Source organism: Centroberyx affinis, unplaced genomic scaffold, assembly GCF_046629955.1.
Source record: "Centroberyx affinis isolate AG114_WGS23_722 - 3 ecotype Tasmania unplaced genomic scaffold, CSIRO-AGI_Caff_v1 ptg001724l_1, whole genome shotgun sequence".
NCBI lineage: Eukaryota > Metazoa > Chordata > Actinopteri > Beryciformes > Berycidae > Centroberyx > Centroberyx affinis.
In genome coordinates, this window is record NW_027280131.1 from 110,792 (window position 1) to 133,604 (window position 22,813).

General features: G+C 43.4%; 2 protein-coding genes across 5 annotated transcripts in view; both read right to left on the reverse strand.

Annotated features, from left to right (window-relative positions):
* Nucleotides 1-12,503, reverse strand: part of lpgat1 (lysophosphatidylglycerol acyltransferase 1) — a 35,832-nt gene extending 23,329 nt beyond the window's left edge. Inside the window, exons 1-3 of the mRNA XM_071528780.1 lie at nt 12,237-12,503; nt 11,216-11,468; nt 822-940 (exon numbers count right to left, since the gene is read on the reverse strand). Coding sequence (XP_071384881.1) covers nt 822-940; nt 11,216-11,453 — 357 coding nt within the window. The 5' untranslated portion in view covers nt 11,454-11,468; nt 12,237-12,503. The remainder of the gene's footprint in view (nt 1-821; nt 941-11,215; nt 11,469-12,236) is intronic.
* A 1,367-nt stretch (nt 12,504-13,870) lies between these two features.
* On the reverse strand, nt 13,871-22,598 carry ints7 (integrator complex subunit 7). Of its 4 annotated transcripts, none has more exons than XM_071528772.1 (20): nt 22,443-22,598; nt 22,141-22,270; nt 21,904-22,050; nt 21,417-21,554; nt 21,240-21,286; nt 20,833-21,032; nt 20,244-20,366; nt 20,027-20,144; nt 19,692-19,826; nt 19,431-19,528; nt 18,982-19,221; nt 18,406-18,543; nt 17,316-17,522; nt 16,888-17,082; nt 16,693-16,796; nt 16,512-16,580; nt 15,880-15,970; nt 15,470-15,568; nt 14,717-14,902; nt 13,871-14,292 (listed from the first exon to the last, which is right to left on the reverse strand). In XM_071528772.1, the coding sequence occupies exons 1-20, from the start codon at nt 22,534-22,536 to the stop codon at nt 13,999-14,001; spliced, it is 2,853 nt and encodes a 950-aa protein (XP_071384873.1). In that variant the 5' UTR covers nt 22,537-22,598; the 3' UTR covers nt 13,871-13,998. The 4 variants fall into 4 exon arrangements, with proteins under 4 accessions (XP_071384873.1, XP_071384874.1, XP_071384872.1 ...); XM_071528773.1 differs by having other exon boundaries at nt 15,470-15,508; nt 15,838-15,970; XM_071528771.1 differs by having other exon boundaries at nt 15,838-15,970.
* Between the last annotated feature and the right edge of the window lie 215 nt (nt 22,599-22,813).

Here is a 22,813-nt window from a genome sequence, read left to right on the forward strand (position 1 = left end):
GACACAGGAAAAAACAGCAGAATGTCACAGGACTGACGGCAAGTTTACAGTGAAAGATTTACAGCCCTTCACTACAGTGGAGTCCAGTTGGTTTAGGTATGCTCGGTAGCCGAGAATATGTATTTGTCACAGTGTATGACATTTTGTATATATATTTGTTTTTGATATGTCAAATAAATCAAATCAAATCAAGCCAGTAGCTAGCATAGTATAAATCGCTAACTGCTAGGTAGCCTAAGCTTAAACTTAGTGTGAGCTGTCCTGACAACCAGAGATAACTAATTTTGTATTGCTTATGGTTGTTAATATTGTCCTGTAAGGAGATGACCACAGCCCTTAACCCCAGTTACCACCCCCCTTCTAGAGGCACATTATCAAACACCCTCATACCTGCTTGGTATGACGTTGAGAAGAAAAACATCATTGGTGAGCTTGCCAATGTGTCAAAAGTAGCCATAACCACTGATGGGTGGACAAGTATCATTGAATCTTTTCACATCTTTTCATGTCATGTCTTTATTTTTTGCACCAAATTATGGAGAGTAGTATAAATATGGGTATCGATAAGCAGTATCAGTATCGATATCAATAAAATCCTAACGATACCCATCCCTACCAACTTCGTACAATTCACTCAGGCAACCCAGGCAGATGGCGGGCCGCTCAGCTAAAACACAGAGGGACGCCAAACCCCCTCCGGTTCCAATTTCTGCATCGTTGTCATTCACACCGACGTGAACCTTTTAACCTCAACATCTGCTTTAATCCCCGGACTTCCTCGAAGGGACGCAAACTGACGACGGCGTCCCGTCTCTTCTTACCGTGCCCTTGTCCTGCAGGCACATCATGAGGGTGCACACGTCTCCTGTGGCTTGGTGGTTGACGATGACCATGGCTTCCTCTTCGGAGATGGGCCTCACGTCGTCCCCCCACTCCATTACTGTAGGGAAACAGTACAAAATTAGACACTTAGGTCAAATACTACGTACAAATAACATCTTTCCACAAATTTGTTTTAAACATCTTGGAGTGCCAGATGGGGTAGGTCTCACTGCATCAGCACAATTCAAACACTTTCAGGTAAGTTGTTAAGCACAGGCCCCCTTAACACCTGGCCTTAATGTGCGTCTTGTATCCACATTGTGTCTAGGTATGATGTAGCTGAATTATATTTAAACCTGGAATTAAAATGAGTCTCCGGTATACACACCGGAACCCCAATTAGTCTTTCCCCTCGCCAAAATGCCGACTGTCACGTGTCACTTCCTCTACAGAATATTTGCATCCTGACCATCCAGTTTTTGACAAGTTACTGTGTGAGCTGTCTTGACACCCATTTGATTTGCATGTGCTTTCTGATCTGAGACACACTGCATTTACACTTTGTTGTTAATGTGGCCAAATGCGTCTCTGACCACCTCCAGAGGTGCTTTGGATGATCGGATCTTCATCGGATCTTTGTCTTGGGTGCATTTATTTGTCTTTATTCTAATTTTTACTATATTCAATTACAGTCTGATGACCCAGGACACATATTAATGCTAGGTGGAAAGGGGGGTGACAGAAATGTTCAGCATGTGGTTTTCAATGAGAAAGGAGAAGTGAGTTTCAGGAAATGGTATCACTATCACTCTCACTATTGTCCACTCTGAACAGGGCAGAGGAAACTGTCTGGGAGTAAAAAAAAACAAAAAAAAACACACAAGGGATGCTCTGTGTTGTCATGGCATAATACATTGACTTTCAAATCCTTTCCCAGCGATTGTCTGATTGTCTTTCTGGCGCTCATTGTATTGTCATATGTGGCTTACCCCACCCATCTGGCACTGCAAGAAGATTAAAACAAACACCAGGAATTATTCACAATTAATATTTCACTCAGGCCTGCGACAAATAGAAAAGAATTCAAGTTTACAGATTACACTAAATATAAAAGTGGGACACTCCGATTAGCTTAGTGGACAATGTTTCAACATTATTGCTGACCCATACACTGACCATCATCAACAGGGTAAAAATTTAATAAAATGTCCCTCTAAATGGGTCAAAAATGTAGTAACACCTGTTAATGTAATAAACTGCTAATGGATAATGTAGTAACATCACTTTAGCACATTAACTGGCATATTACATTCATATATCATATTACATTTTCAGGGACATTTTATTCGATTTTGATAAGTTATTACATTATTATTAGTGTTACAGGGTTCTACGTTGACATTTTTTTCTGCCAAGGAGCAAATGAAAATAGAAACATTTTTAAATTAACTGAAAATACTCATCCCTACTTTGAATCTGAAGATGCACTCGTGCTCCGATTTCAGTTTCTTTTTTTAGGTAACGTGAATTTATTTTTAGGAGTATATGCTTCTAAAATAGGCGCACTGCAGAAGCCTGACACAGATTATAACCAGAATATCCTTAAGTTGCAAGAAGTAATCATCGTGTTACATGTCTAGACACAGTGTTATTAGCGGACTTGTTGGTATGGGAGCTACCTCGCTCTGAAATAACATTCTCCTGTTGGGATAAGCAGTAAGCGACATCCTGCTAGAACAGGACCATCAACCTTATTTGCATTCATATGATACATAAATAAGGTTTCCCTCCTTAAGCATAACCTCGCACAGCATCTTTGCAAGGCCGATAACAGAACCAGGGAGCTGTTCTCGCTCAAAGTGATAAAACTTATAGAAGGAAAACTGTAACATATTTACTCCTGCTCTTCACCCTGTACCACAGAAACCTAGTAACCGTGTTTCCGCTTTTCTCCCACGACACAAAAAAGCCATTTCACAGGTCTGTTTCAACATGTCCAACAATGGTGTAATGAGGAGATTGAGAAAGCCTGCAGGCTACACCGTAAATAAACCTGAATTGTGAAATACTAACACAGTTTTCAGTGATGCAATGTTCAAACTGATGACCGGTGTCTCTATCAGCACCTATTGGGGCAGATCCCCAACGGCACTCCGCTCCCCCTTCTGATTTACATCGATGGGCCTCTATTCAAAGCTTACAGGCTACTTCATTAACCATTCCGCCTGTATCTGACTGTTGACAGGAAACACACAGGAGCTGCAACAAAGGAGGAAACGAGGCTCGTGGTAGATGAGGGGTGACGACAATGGCCCTCCTGCAGAACACATGCCTTTGCAATTCGACAACTCCGCATATTAACAGAAAGCCAAGGAGGCCTGCGAAGATGTAGGCTAGCCAAAGCCACAGGGTGAGAAGATTCAGCTGGGATGCAATCAGTCGGTGGGAATCCCCGTAGTTCTGGGAGGGCCTGGCCAACTCCAGCTCTCTGTGTAATGCAAATGCATGTACCAGGCGGGCCCGAGGGTGCAGAGTGAGTGAGCACTTCCCGTCTACTGGGGAGTCTGGGTTAAGATTGCTGAGGTAGACAGGGCTTTGTCAAAATCGCTTTTATTCGCCTAGTACAGCACGTCAGGAAACAAAGTACACACATTATGAGACAGCTACACAATACAGGATTGACATATTTGGTGCAGGACAAAATGTAACAGGACCTCATAAAGAGAGGAGACAAGCCGTCCTGTATGACAGCGTACTAAAACACATGACAAGTATACATTCAGAGCCGAAGAACTGCTCAAGGAAAAATACAACCTAAAACACTGACAGTGTTAAAAAAACCCCAAAAAAACCAGCTAGTGGCGATGAACCTTGCATATCTGGGCCCATTTTGTTGTTTGGTGGTGTGTTTTTCTTATTACCATGGATACCTGGCCAAGTGTACATGACATGATGTCACATTGAGATATTTAGATAGAACTATCAAAACATCAGCTGTACATGGTTTTGGTTTCTCCACCTACATGCATAAGCAACAAGTTCATGCACGCTCTCTGGGGGTTGTCAAAAGGCATTCTGGGAAATGTAGGAAATTACTAACTGAAGAATATCACAGATAACAGTGTAAAAGTATTCAAGGGGTTTTCTCTTCAAGTGTAGCAGCACTGGCATACATGGTGAGGGGGGTAGAGGGTTCTAATTGTGCAGTAGTGCAGTGCACCATAGGGTCACAGTTCTGGGTAAGGTGGAGCAATAGGATCAACTTGAGAACACAGTGAGGCAGTGGTAAAGCAAAACAAAGTGACATGGATCTGCCGGTGCAGCAAAGTCACAGATGTGCAAAATACAACGCGGCTGATAAATAGCCAGAGCTGCACAAATTACAGATGTGAAGAACACAGCGAGGTTGACAGATAGCCTGTATTCCGTCATTTTGAAGACCTTCCTGTCATTAGCACTAAAGCCTCGGGGTATTTGAGGAGGAGCTCAGCTGATGGTGAGGGAAAAAAAAAGTCAGATGTCTGTTCTTGAGAGTCTAGGACATTCCAGCTTTGCTTTCCCGAGGAGATCGAAAATGTTTGCCTAAACACAAGATAAGCGAGGCTGTTGCTAGGAGATGTGACATCTGATCTGCATCTTCAAGGGAGCCTTTCATTGATTGTTCCATTCTCTAATAAAGTGATGAATAGGAACCAAAAACATTCTTAATGATCAGGTTACCTCAGGCCTACAATTATGCGCTCAATTTACTCAGGCAAATAAGAGTTTTCCTGAAATCAGCAGCTCAAATGTATACATCATGTCATCTAAATACCATGTTGGCAGATATCCAATTGAAATATACTGTACAACATATAAAAAAATGTGGTAGGCCTTTTATGTTCCAAACTGTGCAATTATATGCAAAGTGTAGACTAGATGAGATCTTGTGTCACCACTCCAAGAGAGCATAATTAGGATTAGGCCTAACCATTTCTGCATGACCCACAGTAAAAGACCCACAGTAAAAGACACTAATATATGGTGATAAAGGTAGCAAGCTGGTCTCATTCTCAAAAGCCATCATCAAATTAAACCCACTATACTAGCTGCTAAGTATTCAGCATGTTCACAACAAGATTTAGTCATGGATTACTAATGCACAAATTATTCATTCAGCAGTTCATTAGCAGATATTGGAAAACATATTCCATGGGTAGATGCATGAACAAAAACTGCCAACGGTTTAAGGCAGGAGGCTCCTTTTTACTTCATCTCACAGTAGTTACTGTTTATTATATAGTAACAGTTACAAGTGTTACAGCCAATTACATAGGCTTTAGAGCCTATGAAAAGTTACTGGGTTTAAGCTTAGGCATTGATCCTTGGGTATACAGAGCAACGGGGCGGTCACTGTTCATACATCTACATCCTCTGATGCAAGTGGACAAAGGATCTTCCAACATCAAGCACTCTTGCTCAGGCAAGCTAGCTGGGGTTAATCAGGCACTGGCTTGAGTTTAAAAAAAAAAACAAAAAAAAAACATATACTAAAAAAGGACGGAGGGGGATAACGTGTTGGCATGTTCAATTTAGGCCTATTTCTCCCCCCCCCTGACCTCAGGAGAATAAGATCACTCCTCTCAAGTGCGGGAATTGAGAGCACACTTCGAGACGAATGACACGCCTGTCACACTCGGGGGGGGGGGGTGGTGCGCGTCCCCTGAAGGCAATGTCATTTCATAAGGAGCATACCTTCATGCTCGCTGAAGTCCCCATTGTCGTGCGAGAGGAGCGTAAGTGATATCACAGAGATGGGTCATCTGTCAGACACAATACATTAGGGAAATTGTCTTTGAGAGATGACACAGTTAGCCTGGTAGGAGGACAGCCGTGCTGCAGGCAGAGTGTCTAATCCAGTAACGGTGGTCAGCTAAATGGCGTACCGCTGACCTTGCCCTTGCCCCCCCCCCCCCCCTCCTATACTTCTCAGAGGAGAAGGGTGATTTGGCAAGGCATTACACCAGTTTCTCCAGTAAATTAAGGTGAGTGGCAGTTTGTCCACACTCAGCTTGGCAGCAGAGAAGAGTCTAGCAGGGGAAAAAAAAACAACAACAAAAAAAACCAAAACAAAACGACCAATGGCCTGTGTGGTAAACCAGAATACACAGTGAAAATTTGCAATGATCTGTTTAATATTTTTCAGAACAAAAATGCCACTTCACAAAAAGTGGGAAATTAATGCCAGCCAGCAGCCAAATGCTGGTGAATTCTGGCAGGCAACAGACCATCATTTGGAGTTCTTGTTCCGTTTTAAAAGACTAGTTAACTGGTAAAATAGTGAAAGCTGTAGTGAGTCTTGGGTTTTACCAGTCAACGAATTTAATAAGAAATGCATCATACTCGCAGTTTCCTGGATACTTTAACATTTGATGACAATAACACACATTCTTGCAATTTCCTTGTAGCAGAAAGGGATAGTCGTACCAATTCCTGAAACTCACTTCTCCTTTCTGATTTAAAACCACGGCAGCAACAAAAAGAAACGACAAAACATGATGGCCTGGTCTGGATGCTGGCTGAGTACCACTACATTTGAAGAGAAACCTACCTACAACATCAAGAAGACTTCCGCCATACTAGCCTCATTCGCAGTAACTAAACCATTGTTGTGTAGCTATAACATTAAGTTAGTCTCATGCACTGAATTTGACTAATTTTGGGCCTCTATCAAAAGACAAATATATCAAAAAATATCGTCCTCTTGATGGACCCCGAGCTGCAGTGCCGTTATTCCAAGCTTGCTCGCCTCCTTTACTTGGTCCTCCACCAGTGCTATGAGGACATGACCATAACAATAGGTCTACCTATGTTTTCATGCACTAGAGCCGGTTGATACATTAAACTTTTACCAAAGTCTGTCAGCAAGATATCAAAAGCGTCCTTTCCCTGAATAAAAGCTTTTAAAAGCATATACTGCAAGGCTTTTAGAGCAGGTATATTAATCTTTTTAAAAGTGGCTTCTATCACAAGATCAGTGTTTAGGCTACATCTTCATCCACCATTGCTTCTGGAGTTTGATTATGCCATCACCAAGGCCCTGCCCACAAACTGAATAATCCAATCAAAAGGCCAGGATGTCCGCACATTATAAACGCTCCCCTGCAAATAGGAGACTACCAGAACTGCAAAGCGACAAAAATTTAAAATACAACAGGCATGGTTAATGAGCGAACTAAAGCATTTTCACGTTCAGACTCTGGAGAAATATTTTGCTCTCCAACATTGGGCTGATCTTAACTTTCGACTTGGTCACATGGTGCACGTTGCACATCCAAACGTGACTGCTCATGTGTAATGGAAGTGCTTGATATACCACACCAGGACTTTCAGGGGAGTTGAAAATATAAGAAACACTTCCATATTGCCAAATTACATTAATATTAAACAGGCTACTATGATACTGAAAGACAGCTAACCTACCAGAGTGTAACAATATAGTAGAGTGGAACTATTCTTCTTGACAATACATTGGGTGAATGATGTTGTTATCCTGATTATTCCAGGACTGCAGTAACTTCAACTACAGCAACAGTTGATGCTGCACATCTAGCTAGCTGCTGTGGGACTGGACAGCATCTGGACTTGTCTGTGTATTAGTTTCCGTAAAAACAAATACAGTAGTAATTCCAAATTCAAGGATTCAAGCAAAGCAATTCAAAACTGTTTTAGCTGAGGCCCCAAGTCAGTCCTGTATATATCATACCCTGGGACAAACAGAATAAACACATAGAGAGCAACATATAGAATTCACCAATTTCAACCGCAATGGTCTCATTTTTTTTTTTTACTGCCATTATACTATGCTATCAAAATTAATTTGAGAACGATATAATGAGGTAAATATTCTACACATAGGGGCTTTATTTGTGGAAACATAAAATCGCGATATACAATTATCTACAATTAATTATGCAGCACTTGTCTTTAAGGTCAAATATTGAAATACTTTTTGCATGAAAAGTTTGTCATAACCAAATCACTGAAAGATAAATGATAACAACATTTTCATTAACAAAATGAACAGCAGTTGCTGGTAAGAATTCAATCCAAAGTGAATTCACTCAAGCCCTACTGCTTAGCAAGTCTAAAGTCTGATCATTCTTGGACTGAGACAATGTTTGCATGCTCTATAGACTTATGACTGATAGTCACTATCTTTAATCTCTGCCAGGCCCAGCAGACCACCCAGTCATCTGACATGCAATGGTAACTTAATCCTGCTGGCTTTAGGGCACCTGTTTGTGCCCACCGCTGTACGTGTGACATTCTGGAGAGGCAACATGCAGTTGTGCCGCTTTGTGACAGAAGGAGGTAAAGGGTGGGATGGGGGAGGTGGAGAGGGTGACAGTCCAAATGATCACATGATAGTACTGCCACTAAAAACAACACTGCGTTTCCTATACACTGTTAACATTGGGCCGGACCGCCTAGCTAAATTAACAGCCAAGAGCATTTTTTTTAATACATTTCGGGATTCATTCGTGACGCATGAAGCTGGCGGTTCTTGACGATGTAGTTTCCAAACAATCAGATTTAATGCTGCCAAGCACCGAAAGTGTGTTAGTGAACTTCAAAGACCATAACTCATTGCACCTATGACACAGCGCATCTGCTTGGAGTTGCAGTGTGTCTACAGACACAAACTGAAAGGAGAGACGGTCTGAAACCGCCTCAACAATCAGATGGAAGTATAATAGTCAGCTAATGTTGCAATGTCATTAGCTTATACTGGACTGAGAGACATTAGTGCCTGAAAAAATGAGTTACTGGGTTTGGTAAATGAGACGTCAATAACAAGTCGTCAATAACCCCCCCTCCCTACACTGAAGTAAACTGACAACCTATGAGAAACACTGAAACATCTGTACTAGTATGCATGCAATGACTGCCAAAACACAATGTTATACCGCACATGGTGGGTTTGGAAAGTGGTTCATGATGCACGGCTAAGTAAAGGCAGCCTAAATTAGCTATGCTAGGATCAGTCTGCTGTACCAACAAAACTGATGTCTTCACAGGGAGTTATGAGTTATGCTAGTTATGCTTTCAGAAGTAAACACGTCATATCATTGGGCAGTGCTCAGACCTCGCTCACTGAATGCTATGCGGAATCCCTATAGTTGTGATTATTACTTTCCAAGTACAGTGGGATGGATGTCAGTGCTCCTCAGACATGCTGAAGGTTGTGCGGCCACAGCACCTCAGTAGTGATCAAAGACCAGCACTCTTTGAGGCTGCATGAATGCGATAGAGACTCCTCACAGTATAACCTGTTTGAAGGGTGTCTGAAACGCCTTTCCTCGGATCAAATATTGCAGCCTGTCTGGATGCTATACGGGTGAAATCAACACCTATAGGAATAGACTGATCTCGTCTCTTTGGTGCCAAGAAGAGAGAAAAAAAAAAGAAACTCTCGCACACACCCCTCACACCTTTGCCTCATCTCTTTAATGAGGCAAAAACATTCAAATGGTTTTGCTGTAGGCAAGCGGAGCATGGCTCCTGCTCCGAGTTGTAAGTTAGATTCCCGGAAAAAAGTAATGATATTCACTCGGGAGTACCGGAGTGCTATCACCTCACACTGCCCCATCTGCTCTCAGTTCTGCCATTCACCTAATGATTCAAACTAAGCCTTTATGAGAAGCTTGAGGGTGACCTTTCCATTCAGGCTGTGGGCCGCTCCACAAAATTATCCAACAAAGAGTTTTCAGAATTAGCCTAATTCTTTTTGTACAACCTGTGCCAGTGACAAGGGATATATATGCCAATACTCCTTATTTGGTCACTGTAACATGATCCCACGTCATGTACAAAGCACCATTGTTGTGCTCCTCCAACTGAACTGACGCAGCATCCATCATCTCTCTGACAGTTAACCAAAGCGCAGCATGCAAAGTGCAAACTTTCAGGCTGTGGATGAGTAGGCTGACACACCCCGGACAGCAGTTACGTAGCACTCATTCATCGAAATGATATCAGCGTATGGATGAATGTTGTTTTCGTCCTTAACAAGGCCTGGACAGAATGGAACGAAAAAATGTAGAGTATCGCAGTAAAGCTGTGACCTTGGGCACAACCTGAGGCTTCTAAATTGTAAGTGTTGTCCTGATGAAAAGGTCATTTAAATACAGCAGAGTGAACTAGTGGTTACACAAGATTGTCCTGTGAGAGAAGGGTAACAGGGTTGATCACCCCAGCCTAGATCCATCCTTGTCTAAGTGTCCTTGAGCACGAGTCACGACACGGATCCCCTACCTGCTCCAGGAGTGTTGCTCATGCATACTGACCCCTCTGTTATATCTAATACACAACAAGTGTGTGTCAGAGAAATATGAGAAGTACCAGATTCCAATTACACTGTGTGTATAGTGATCTGGTGCTCTAAATTCCTAAAAATCTAGGCTCTATGTTGATAATCTTGGCTGGACTTTAATCACCACTATTATGGTCATATCTTACTTCCAAGCACTGCTCATCGAGGTCTGTAACACATATACTGCTCAACGCAAGACCAGGTGTTCTATAGGCACAATGCTTTGCATAATTAATCAGTACTCCTTGTTGCTCTCCATGTTCACCACTTAGTAATTTGTAAGCATTTTGCTTGCGCCGCTGTGCAACCAAACACCACTGACGAGGCCGAATCACTTCCAAGACGTGAAACCGGTCAGTTGAGAGGAACCAACAAACGCTTGTGAGGTCCTGCTGTTCTCGTACCATGTGTCAGTCTGTACTGTGTCACTATGCGAGCTGTCAATATGTCTCTGCAGCAGCATCACCAAGGCAAATTCCTGTACATTGACCGCGCTTTAGCAATTAAAGTGATGCTGACTATCGATGAATGCTCAAGCAGAATCAGCTACACTCTGAGCATATGTAACTATGCTGATTATATGAATATTTCATAATGGGAAAGGGTTCTATAGCACTACCATTTTAGAAGCAGATGCCCCTGAATATAAGTTCATGCTCCCTACAAAGTGGAGCGAAGAGCAGCTGTGCAGATTGAGATTCAAAGCAGAGATGGTCATTTTCAGTCATTACACTACTATGTGTCTCTCCCCTGCTACTTACTTTTTCAATTCAGGAGCTCATATGCTCCTTGGAAAACATTTCACTACAGGGCCCTGTAGGATAACAACTACACATTTATATATCATACCCATGCAGTGGTCAGTTTGGATCAAGAGTGCATCCAAACAAGTTTTATGGCAATCTCCTGTATGCTTCCCTAACCAGTAAACAATGGCCATGAAATCCAGGCCCTGTCTGCCAACAGCAGGAAAAAGGTTTGCATTCATGGTACATGGAACAGTGACAATGTGGTATGGGTAATAATAAAGTATCTTACCTGTATAACCTGCAACCCAGCCCCACGAAGACACCATGGCCAGCATCCATTTGAACATAATCCCTTCAATGTGCCAAAAGGTGGGACTGTCCCATATTCTCAGCGGCTGAAGCAGGAGCAGGTATAAGCAGTACGATGGGATGGCTACACAGTTGTTAATGAACATAAACACGAAACGAATTAACGACCCCAGCAGAACCAAGCCCAGTTTGCGGGCGCCGTCCAGGAGCTGTGCCATCCTGATGCACACTGTCTGTAAAGAGACACACAGCAGAGGTTAGCATCCCGTTTTCATCTCCACTGCCTCAAAACAAGATAAGTAGCTTGCTCACGAAAGAGCACACCGAGGCATACGTGTGCACTTGCTGTTAACAGCCAGTCGAAACAATCGCCTGTCGTGTTCTGAATGAGAAACAAATCCGCCAGATAATGTTATGTCATGCACTCCTGAAAAAACTGAGTAGTGGGTCTGCCGCTAACCGGTTGAGGGTCGGGCTATTTAGCGGAATGAGAATATTACAAATGTGTAGTGAAAGCTATCTTAATGTATCCTACACTCACAGGTCGCACTGCAATGTATATTCAAGAGATTTATTCTGAACTGTGGTTTGTTTTCGTGCCTACCAGCTAGCTAGCTACCTAGCCGCTAGTTTGCATGCAATGATAGGACCATAAAAGGACCAGTCGAACGGGACAGGATCGAGTCCTACAGTTGGCATGCTAGCTAGCAAGAGGCTGAGTTAGCACAACGGGAACAGATGTTAAGAAATGTGTCAGTTATGAGGTGTGACAATCCGTGTATCACTGTGAAACATATTGAAATGCATATTTTGGGTAGCTAGTAAGCTGAAGGACTTGGGTAAATGTCCAGACATTGTACCAGACGTTTACTTGCACACTGGATAATGACTGAGAGCTGGTGCAAAGCGCGATATCCGCGTGTTTAGCGAGTGGCTGCTCCAGAATATAGTCTGACCCTGGAATTTAGTAAAAGTCTCAGTTAACCACTGATGCTACTCACCCAGTTAATGTCACTGAAGCATCCAAGGACAGCAAAGATGTAGTGCAAGATATCGTGTCACGTGCAGCTAACCTAAATGGTTAAGTTAGCAATTTTTGCTAGTTAACATGTTAAGTCTCGATCAAATCTGGGGACACTAGTGGACATTTTTGATAAAATATACCCTGCGCGATATAACTCCAGTTCCACCCATTTAGCTATTCAGTGCTGCTCGGGTAGAATGAATCCCGGGCAACGCTGGCTCGCTAGCTGGCTAGCAAGCGACTCCGCTTCAGCGTCGTTGGCTCCATCTCAATCAATGGCACCGGGATAATTCCACCGATGCAACATCATCATCAAGTTAGCTAGCTAGTGAGCTTCCATTAGCAAATATGAACGAAAGACGATGCGGGCCTGGAATCAAGACTGCCGGTTAAACTGACGTTATACAAAAAACATTAACGAAAGATGCACTCCGTGCGTATCAGGTGCGGAGAGCAACGATTTTTCGTTTCTAGACTGGTATGACCCGTTATCTTTCTCCATAGCCCGATTCACGCAGCCATCACAACGAAGAGAAGATCTTCACCGGAGCTGCGACAAGCTACCCAGAGGTAACCAGAGGAGTCCGGAAGTGACTCGATTTTGCCTTCAAAATAAAAGCTGCACTATTACTCAAAACGTCCGCACGAATGTTGAATACGGATTATATTTTGAAAGCTAGGAGCGGAAGTCCTGTTTTTATTTCGGCTGGTTTTACACCTGTCTTCACTAGACGCCAGCTTCTAGCCACTAAGTGCGCAGGCTCCCTGATTTCAGTCAAACGCAAACCGCTTCATTATCCTTATCCAAGGAACTGCAATTCTGATTTTGTGACCACATGCTATGACTTCATCTTAAGTCATCTTTACTCACTCCTAGCTACAGTGTGACCAAAATGTTCCTAGATCTGCAATTTCATCCGTTTGCGTGATATCACTGTTGGCATTCTGTTGCGTTTACTTTTATTCTGAAAGTGTGGGCTATTTGAACAAAGCTTGCATCATTATCAAAGTATGTTACAAATTTGAGATAGTTACTGTAACAAGGTATTCAAAGCCATTGGTAATAATAACGAGAACATTTACGTGTGTGGCTTTATAAGGTGATATATAACTTAATACTGTCGATGGCCTAGAGTAATTAACACTTAAACCATCTAATCCACTAGTCTAACTACTGACCATGTCTCCCATACAATCCAGCCTTGTAAAAAGTCTAGAATTAGCATCAGACCAATTTTGGTGCTCTTTGGACCAAAATGATGCTTAGAGGCTGTTTAATGAATAGTTATGGTCTGCCCCCTGATGGTCCTTTTGTCTATTGCACTTTCTGAAGACGATGACACTGACTAAGGCTGTAAATCCAAGGACATCCAATACTATGGTGGTTGGAGCGAGACAACAAAATGGACAGGGAATAAAGACCAGTGTTGCATTATATCAAGCGGCAGACTTGTGTGCTTAAAATCTACACCATCAAGTTATATAATGGACAATAACGTGTAGACCTTGATGTGCACTCAAATGATTACATCATCCTGAGTGTCCTTTATGGCTGGTTAAAGATAGTTTACAAGGATTACGCATGGTGTGCGGCATTAAAATTAAATTGGATCTTTTAATCGATGAAAAAAAATATATGTACACATTATCTTGGGATTCTACAAGACATAACAGGTCAAATACATGAGCTAGGCGAGCCATGGATGAGTTCAGAAGGTAGAGCATCAAGGGGACTTGGACTAGAAGCGGGCGTATGCGCTCCTCTGTGGAGCGGGCTGGGCCCCGGCCTGCTGCTGCTGCTGCTGCAGCTGGTGGCGGAGCTGCTGGGAGTAAGGATCCTCCAGGGACTTGACCGACACCGTTGTCTTGGGCCCGGTCTTCCACTCGATGCCACTCTCGTCCACCACGGACGCCTCCACGGTGACGGTGTGGGTGCCCAGGATGGAAAAATTGAGCAGGAACTGGGTGCTGAAGTAGTCATTGTGGGGCTCTACCCGCTGCTCAATCTCGTTGGTCTTGGTGTCCAGTGGAATCTGAAAGGTGGAAAATATGGGAAGGTTATTATTATGAATCAAACAATAGCTACAAACCCAATGACGTATTGTGTAGGAGGCAAGAACAAATCACAATACTCACTGAATAGATACAGCATTTACATGACATTTTAGGCATTTAGCTGACATTCTTATCCAGAGCCACTTTTAATGAGTGTGACAGTAAAATATGCTTCAGTTATTAGATCACCAAATACAAGCCACCAGCAGTCAGGAGTACAAGGGTCAGAGCCATCCTCATGTCCTGTGACTCTATAATCACGTAAGACGAGTGCTAAGAAAAATGTATAAGAGCTTCAGAGAGAGGTAGAAGGGATTTTTTTTACCCTATGTTTTATATGACTTGTACATATTCAAACCACCATCTGAATAATAACCAAAGACAAAAGAAAAGGCTGGACACCTTGTAGTCAGGCCCCGTCTTGCTCTGGAGAGTGGAAGTGACGTTGAGGCACACGGACTGGATCTTCCGGAAGAGTCCCGGGGTGGAGCCGTGCTGCACCACCCCCTCCACCTTCAGAGTCAGCTGCTGGCTGCTCTGCACTGGGATCGGTTCAGTCGGTGTCCGCGGGGACGGAGAGATGGCGAGCTGGAAAAATAAAAACAATGCATGTCTGGATCAATTTTAGAGAATGAATGAGCGAGAAAGAGAATGTCCTCTAAATGGCCGATTCAAACTGATCAAGAAATGTGATCAGTTTCTCTGTAGTTGCAACTGTACTGTATGCCACAGTGGACACACATATATAGCTATATAATACTACTGTATGTGTTGACTACAGCCCCTCTGCACTGTATGTGAGGTCCTGTTGTCAATCACCCATGTGTGCCAGTACGTCAACATGTTCCTGCATCAACGTCACCGAGACAAATCCCTGTGCATGTGATGTGTTTGGTGATTGAAGTGATTCTATACATGATTGAAAGAGTCCACACATTGTTATCTGCTCCCGAGCTGTGTAAATGTATTAATACCTACACACTCCAAACGTCACCTGTGCATAGGTGTACATACATGCATTTACACACCTTGGGAGCAGAAACAGTGTGCAGACTCTTTCATTCTTCATGTTGTGGATTCTGTTTGGCACCTGGATTGGGATGTGTGTGTTTTGGTTCCTTTTCTGATTAAAGTGAATCTAAGTTAGTGAGTTACCTTAATGCTGGTTGACTGGAGCTTTTGGAAGAAATACCTCTGGAAGGACAGCGGGACTTTGAGCAAAGCTATGACAGCGTCACAGAGGCAACCTGTATGCTGAATAACAATACAAGCAAAAATACATTTACAATCTTGACATTTTAAGCATTTCGCTGCTGCTCATTTCCAGAGTGACTAAGAATAAATAAACAGTAGAATAAGCTTAACATCTAAAATTCTTATGTTCCTAGATCAATGACACAAGCAGAGAATTTGTCACAACCACTGCACTTTGTAAGGCGAGACACCCTGCGGCACAGCTACAAGCATAAGGAAATAAGCATACGCAAACTTGGTGGTCACTGGGTGCACCGTGTAGACCTTACCAGATAGGAAACAGGAGGGTGTTTCTTGCTAAGGCCCTCCACTTCCTCCAGCACACGGTTGAAGACCGACATCATCCGTCTCTCGTATTCACTCTCTGTCTGGACCGACCCCAGGGTGCCATACTCCTGAAAACTAGATTACGGAAACAGAGAGAGACAATCTGTTACAATCAAATGCTTGCCCGGAGAATGCTTCCAGGGAATTTGTATTAGGGCAAAGTACTTATGATAGCGATCCCACAAGTATTTTGTGTAGCGAAAAACGTTTATATCAAATAAAAAAAAAAGATACATTTATTTTCATTCAATTCATGTCATGCACTCTAAGTGTGCAGCCCAAGGGCTTAAAAGAAATTCTACATCTGTAAATTACGCCGTAGTTGGTTACAGCATAAACACACTCCTTAAACTACAGTATCATGCATAGAAACTCAGCTGATGTTTTCCCCCAGGCTTTACCAATATAGTGTACCATACATAGAATCCACCTTTTCTCAAACATATCTCAAGCCGTTCAAAACCATCAAACCCCAACAAATTCAGTCATTTTACAATAAAGCACTCTCCTCAGCTCGCTAAATGATGGATAATAGAACACAACATGAATTTCATTATCAGTTTTTCCCCAAATCACCTAACGAACAATTTCAGATACATCAGACTGGTCTACTCACCTGGCTGCCTGTGGGTCCAGAATCAGAGCTTCTATGACATGGGAGACGAGCAAGCAGCTCTGTTGTTGGCTGGATACGCAGTTAAAGAGAAATGCATTACAGCACAGAAACCAGGGCTTTCAAAAATACCACACAAGTGATGTGATTGAGGAGTGTTCATTTAACTGTTTGAAAAGGATACAGCTCCACGTTACGGAGGGTGGCATAGTCCGCATCGAACGACGACTGGTGTAAGTCAGAGTAACGAGCAGCAAGGCTTCTGAACTCATCCATGGATACTTTCATCTGAGAAAAACAAAAAAAAACAAAACAGATGGGGAAATAGTTACTTAACAGCAGTGACCTATATATCATACTTGAGCATATTCGGTCGTACCTGCATGGAGATGCGTCCGCAGCGCTGCAGCTCATTACCCGAGGTGAGGGCGACGGTGGTGGCGATGGCGGGAGGGGGGCTGGTTTTCAGGCTGTTACAGGTACAAATGAGCTGCGACAGGGCCTGCAGCGTGTCGATACGCAGCTTCACAAACTCACACTGGAAGGTAAGCGGGCTCAGAGGAGTGCTGGCAGCCTGAGGGGAGAGATTCATATGATAACCATACAAAAACATCATGATGAGATGGCCTAACAATGTACAGACAGGTATCAGGTGTGCTAATTTAATTAATTAATGATCTGCGTATTCAGCCCCGATACAAAGACTCTCTGCTGTGGACTGAGCATCAGCAGTTGCATCTGTCACTGATGACAGAGGCGGAGTTGTATTAATGCGTTTTGACAAGCAGATGCCTGGCAGTTACTGACTGTGAGGGAGGCGATGCCCTTCTGGTAGGAGCGCAAGGCCTCGGCGATGGCGCTCATGGCGGCGCTGTAGTTCCCGTCCTCCACGTGACTCAGGCACTGCTCCGCCTGGGAGAACTCCTTCAGGCTGTTCAGCCAGAAGTAGAAGTGCTCCGACGCCACGCGGGTCCGCAGGCTCTGGTACAGCTCGCTGGAGAACTCGTGGCATCCCTGCGGATCAGTGACAGGAGTTAAACTGTCCTGTCTCAGGTGCTGGGCTCGCTGAAATCCAACACGCTATGCTCCAAAACACCTTTTCATTCAAACAAATGGATGTTTCTGCCCTCTTGGACCTTTCTCGTGTCTTAGAAGAGACCTAGGGGAGGCACACTAAGCCATTTTGGAGCATTGCGTTGCCAGCTCAGTCTGTTTGGTCTCATCCTTGGGGATCAAAAACAAGGCCAGTCATAAAAACACAGAACACAGAGGGCACTGAAGGCCGTCAGAGCTTCAATGCAGTAAAGTTTCATAAGCATACAGTATCTAATAGGGATGGGTTGAAATATCAAATTCAATGTATCGCAATACAAAAATTTGACAGTACGTATTGCAGGCCAGAAAAATGAAACGATATTAGCTCCATTTTATTCTGCTGTAGTAATCACAAATGAGATGGCTTGCCCATCACAATTTCACAAGCTCTCCATCCAAATTATATTTTCACTTTGTAATGATATTTTTAAATTACTGTTTACATTCTAGCAAGCCAATGCCATTGCTAGAAAGACATAATTCTGCACAGTCATACTTTGTTATCATTGTATCATGGTTGTATTAAATCATGAACCCCATATCGCGTATCGACTCGTATCGTGAGATACGCATATCGTCCCATTCCTAGTATCTAACAAGTATCATTGACATGTGCTGCCAATACCAAAAGATGGCATTTAATACTTAGAGGCAGATGTGTTGAAAATTATACACACATACAGAGCATCAGATACTGTAAACAGATCAATGATATCTGTGCATGTCCCTTTAAAATAACCCAATACGGTTAGTGAGCTAGTCTGTATGAGCGTCAGAGTTATAGTCAAGCAGATGAGATCACCATGCGCGAGGCCTGCCGAGCGATGCGGTACACCGTCCAGCCGTTAGCCACGTTCTCCAGCTGCTGTTTGATGACCATCTTCACTTCGGCTGACAGAGAAGACTGGCTGGCCACGAAAATCACTGTTGCCAAGGAAACCTGCAGCAGTCACAGTGGGTGTGACATTGAGGTGTTAAAAAAAAAAAAAAAGAAAATCAGCGGGACACAAGGGGCATAATAGAAGTAAGCGATTCTTCAGACTGCATGTCAGCTATTCATCTAATATTATTTCAGGTTGTTTGTCAGAAGGATGCTTAGGCCAAAAACAAAAAGCAGAAATGTAAACGTGAGAAGAGGCAAGCTGTATTTCTAATTCAAAACAGGTTTGTGCATCCACTTTGATTTCTCAATAGAAACTACACAATTACTACTTAAATTGTCAGTTAAATGCCGTTAAATGAGACTCCCAAAGCTGTTTTATTTAAGACATAAAAGCTCCATTTAAGCGTTTTAAGACCCATTAAGGCCCTCAATTTAGATGATTTCATTTTTACTTTCTAAAGCCCTGCAGACTGATTCGTGCTCCGAGTCTCTCACCAGGAGCTCTTGCTGCTTGTCAGTGGAGGAGTGACTGGCCACTCTGTAGAGGTCCACCAGATCTCCCAGCATGCCGTCTCCCAGCACTGGCAGGTGGGTGGCGATGGCTGCCAGAGCGTGGCACATGAGAACGCGAGAGGCGTCACAGGCGGAGTGGAGCTGACCGAGCAGGAATTCCACGGCTGATTGGCTGAGGTGAGGTCGACTCTTCAGCAGCTGAACCAATGAGGTGAGGGCCGTCTAGAAATATAAAAAGGTAGATAGGGAGCTGGATATTGCTAAGTCATGATGTAGAAGTAGGTTGGGTGATAGTGTAACCATCACATATATCGCCAAATGAATGATAAAATCAGAAAAAACATTGGCCAGGGAATTCCCCGATACTTTGATGTATTCGTCCAATCATCAAACCCGAATGTGAACAACCTCGTGGTCGTATGTCGTCTTACTTTGAGTGTGGCCTGTGCACTGGAACTGCTGTCCTGACTGCAAAGCATCAGCAGAGACTCCACTCCCAAAACTGTGTCCTGCTCCAACTGCACTATATCTGGGGAAGGAAAATACACACAATGGCACTGAGCCCCGGCAGACAATAGCAAATATCAGTGGGATGAGTTAAAACAAACAGAGAGATGAAAACACTGACAGGCAGCGAGGCATGTATGAGAGGACTCCCTGACCCCGTGCGCGTCGTGCCCATTGTAACTAACCTTTCTCTGGACAGGAAATGGCAATGTTGGCGAGCACGATAACCCCGTGCGCGGCCACTGCCAGGTTGCTGTGGTAACAGCATTCCTGCGCCAGTTTAACCAGGTCAGTGAGCCGAGGGGGGACCGAAGAGCTACCTGCAGAGAGAGAGGATTGTGTTCCAGCATGCTGTAAATCAGTCCTGAGATACTCAATTTTCACAATACAAATCAGCCAAATAACAGAACTTCAAACATGCACCTAAAGCCTAGTCTGAATAAAATTATCACATACTTAAAGCAGTCTACTGTGTGACAAGAATGTCTATGTTGGAGACTTATTTAAAAGTCAACTGTACCTGTCACAGGGTTGAAGTACTGCTTGATGGCGATTGTTCCCGAGAGAGTGGAGAGGACAGCCAACATCCCCAGCTTCAGACTGTTGTATGGGCTAGTCAGGGCGCACTCACACAGGGTCTGCAGCCACAAGGCATCAACACCATTAGATTACTCACACATTTCAAATTCAGCAATAAGTAAATCCAGCAATGCAATTATCAGCGTCTGAAACTCGACCTGAGTGTTTTCTCTGATCCAGAGGTGAGGAGCCTTTTTAGCCAAGAGCTTCAAGTCCTGAATTGCCAGTCTCTTGACAGCTTTCCTTGGGTCGTCTTTCAGGTATTGAAGGAGAAGCTGTAACTGTTGGGTGGAGGCGGTCAAATAAAAAGACAATCATTTTGATTTTCTTGATAGGGTGCCAGGGTGCCGAGTACAGACTTGATTTCTAAGCAACATCGCTATTAGGGATGGGATGATATTCTTATCTCACGATACGGTACGATATGATACAATGTAATAAATAAAAGTTCAATGACAATTAAGTCTGACTGTGCCGAATTATGTTAATTTCTGAGTTACAAATCTTTCTACCAATGGCTTTGGCATGCTAGAATGTAAACAATTTAAAAAATCTCATTACATAGTGAAAATATTATTTGGATGGAGAGCTTGTGAAATTGTGATGGTCAAGTCGTCTCATTTGTGATTACTACAGCAGAATAAAATGGAATTCATTTTTCGATACATATTGTCACATTTTTGTACTGCGATATATTGAATTTCGATATTTCGTCCCATCCCTAATCACTATGTCTTTAACTTTTACCTGCTTAGGGATGTCGATGAGGGAGGAGGCGGCCAGCTGGGTGAAGGTGTGCAGGGTGACGATGACCATGGGGGTGGAGGGGTAAGAGTTGACCAGCTGCTGCAGAAGCTCTCTGCTGCTGGAGGCCAGGTTGGCATCGTGGTGCATGTGCTGCAGCATGGGGATCAACTTCAGCTTCAGGTCCACCGGAGTGTCCAAACCTGGGAGGGGGAGGTAGAGACGGAAGATGAATGGAATCTCACTGTAAGAGATTAACTGAATAAATCGACACCTGTCTGCTGGACGGCAACATTTACCAGGACAGAGATGAGAGGTGTGAGTGTTTTGAAGATAAAACAAGGAGTATTCACAATCCTTCTCTCAATGTGACCTGGGATTGGTCAGCGCACAGTGCTGAAAGTTTTTACCTTGAATCATCTCACTGATTTTGTTGCAAATTCCAGCTGCGAAGTCTCTGAAAATGAAAAGACGGCACAAAAAATCTCTTAAACTCATGTGGACCAAAGTAATTACACCGTAATGTAAAGCATCATCCAGGATATCACACGCATTAAAGCTCATCTTAACCTGTGAACTCTGCTTACTTTGATTGTGCAGAGAAGCTTGCAGCAGCAAATATGGCAGCCTCCACTTCTACGTTGTCGTGAGAGTCCAGACTCTGGCGAATGCTGTGGTGGGCATTCTTCCTCTCTGGGATGATGGAGGCCAAACTACCAAGCATCCTGAATGGAGAACACCAAGGGAAAGATTTTAGTAGGAAAAAAACTCCCATGCAATTGCATGAGCCAATTAGTGAGTGAGTATAACAGACTTCTTTGATTTAAATAAACATTATACGGAGCCCCTCTGGGGTCACATGGTAGAAAAAAAAAACTTGATGTGTAAATCCGTGCGAACTGATTTGTAAACTGTGCATACGGATTTCTAAACCGTACCCTCGGATTCACAATCCGTGCGAACGGATTTGTATTGTGAATCTGAGGGCACGGTTTACAAATCCGTTCGCACAGTTTACACACAGTTTTTTTTTTTCTACCATGTGACCCCAGAGGGGCTCCGTAACATTATTACCTAAGAGTGATGGCTCTGGCCACAGGGTCATTGCTATGGATGACAGAAAACACCCTTTTGACAAATTCGTCCACGTTGAGGATCTTCTCCAGGTGTTTCTCGCTCTGCTGCGTTACCTTCAGCACACACAGGCGCAGAAAGTTGTTCCTGAAACAGAGTAAAACTTCTGTAAACAAATTGTTCAGTGTCACAATGAAATCTGTTTAACAAAGGCGACTACTCGCACAACATCCATACCCGAGTCTGAAGATGTCTGCAAGTTTCAGGAACGCAGAGTTGATGAGGATGGGGAAAGGATACTTCTGGAAGAGTTTGGGGAAGAGCACCACTGCCTCACACTGCTCTCCGAGCTTCCCCGACCTCAACCCTGCAAGTAGAGGGACTTAAGGTCAAAACAAAGCGGGGATATTCCCTCATGATATCAGTGAGCAGCAACAACAACATATATGCACATGATACAGACATGAAGACGACACAACACATAGAACCATACTCTCTCAGTATGCTAACGAGTTAGCCATGTTGGCTAGCTAACAAACCTTTGTCCAGCTCCATAAGAGCCGAATTGGCGTCAAGTTCTTGTTCGCCGTAACCGGCCTCTGACAGGAATGACCGGGCCGTTGAAAGTGACATCACTCGCTAGTTTTACAGTAGAAATAACTTTGTAAATCAGCGCCTGTAAACCACTAGCATTTCACTTTAGACGGCGAGCTGTACTCAAGCTAGGCGTCACGGCAACAACACTTCCGGTTATTTTTCAAAATAAAAGCTATCAAAATTAACCTCCATTTTAAGGTTTTATTTCTTTGAGTATTTGCAAAAGAAAATGCCACAGTTAAGAGCAAATACATTCTTACCAAGACAATTGTTGAAGCAATGTATATTTAGTGGTTTGCTCTTGGACTGGATT

Bases quoted from the DNA above. Each gene is read 5' to 3' on its own strand.
- ints7 (XM_071528771.1), bottom strand. From the start codon at position 22,536: ATGTCACTTTCAACGGCCCGGTCATTCCTGTCAGAGGCCGGTTACGGC. The intron at 20,145-20,243 runs GTCGAGTTTCAG...TTGTGGCTGCAG, and splicing joins GGATCAGAGAAAACACTCAG to ACCCTGTGTGAGTGCGCCCT. The intron at 18,544-18,981 runs GTGAGAGACTCG...TGACTGCTGCAG, and splicing joins ACAAGCAGCAAGAGCTCCTG to GTTTCCTTGGCAACAGTGAT.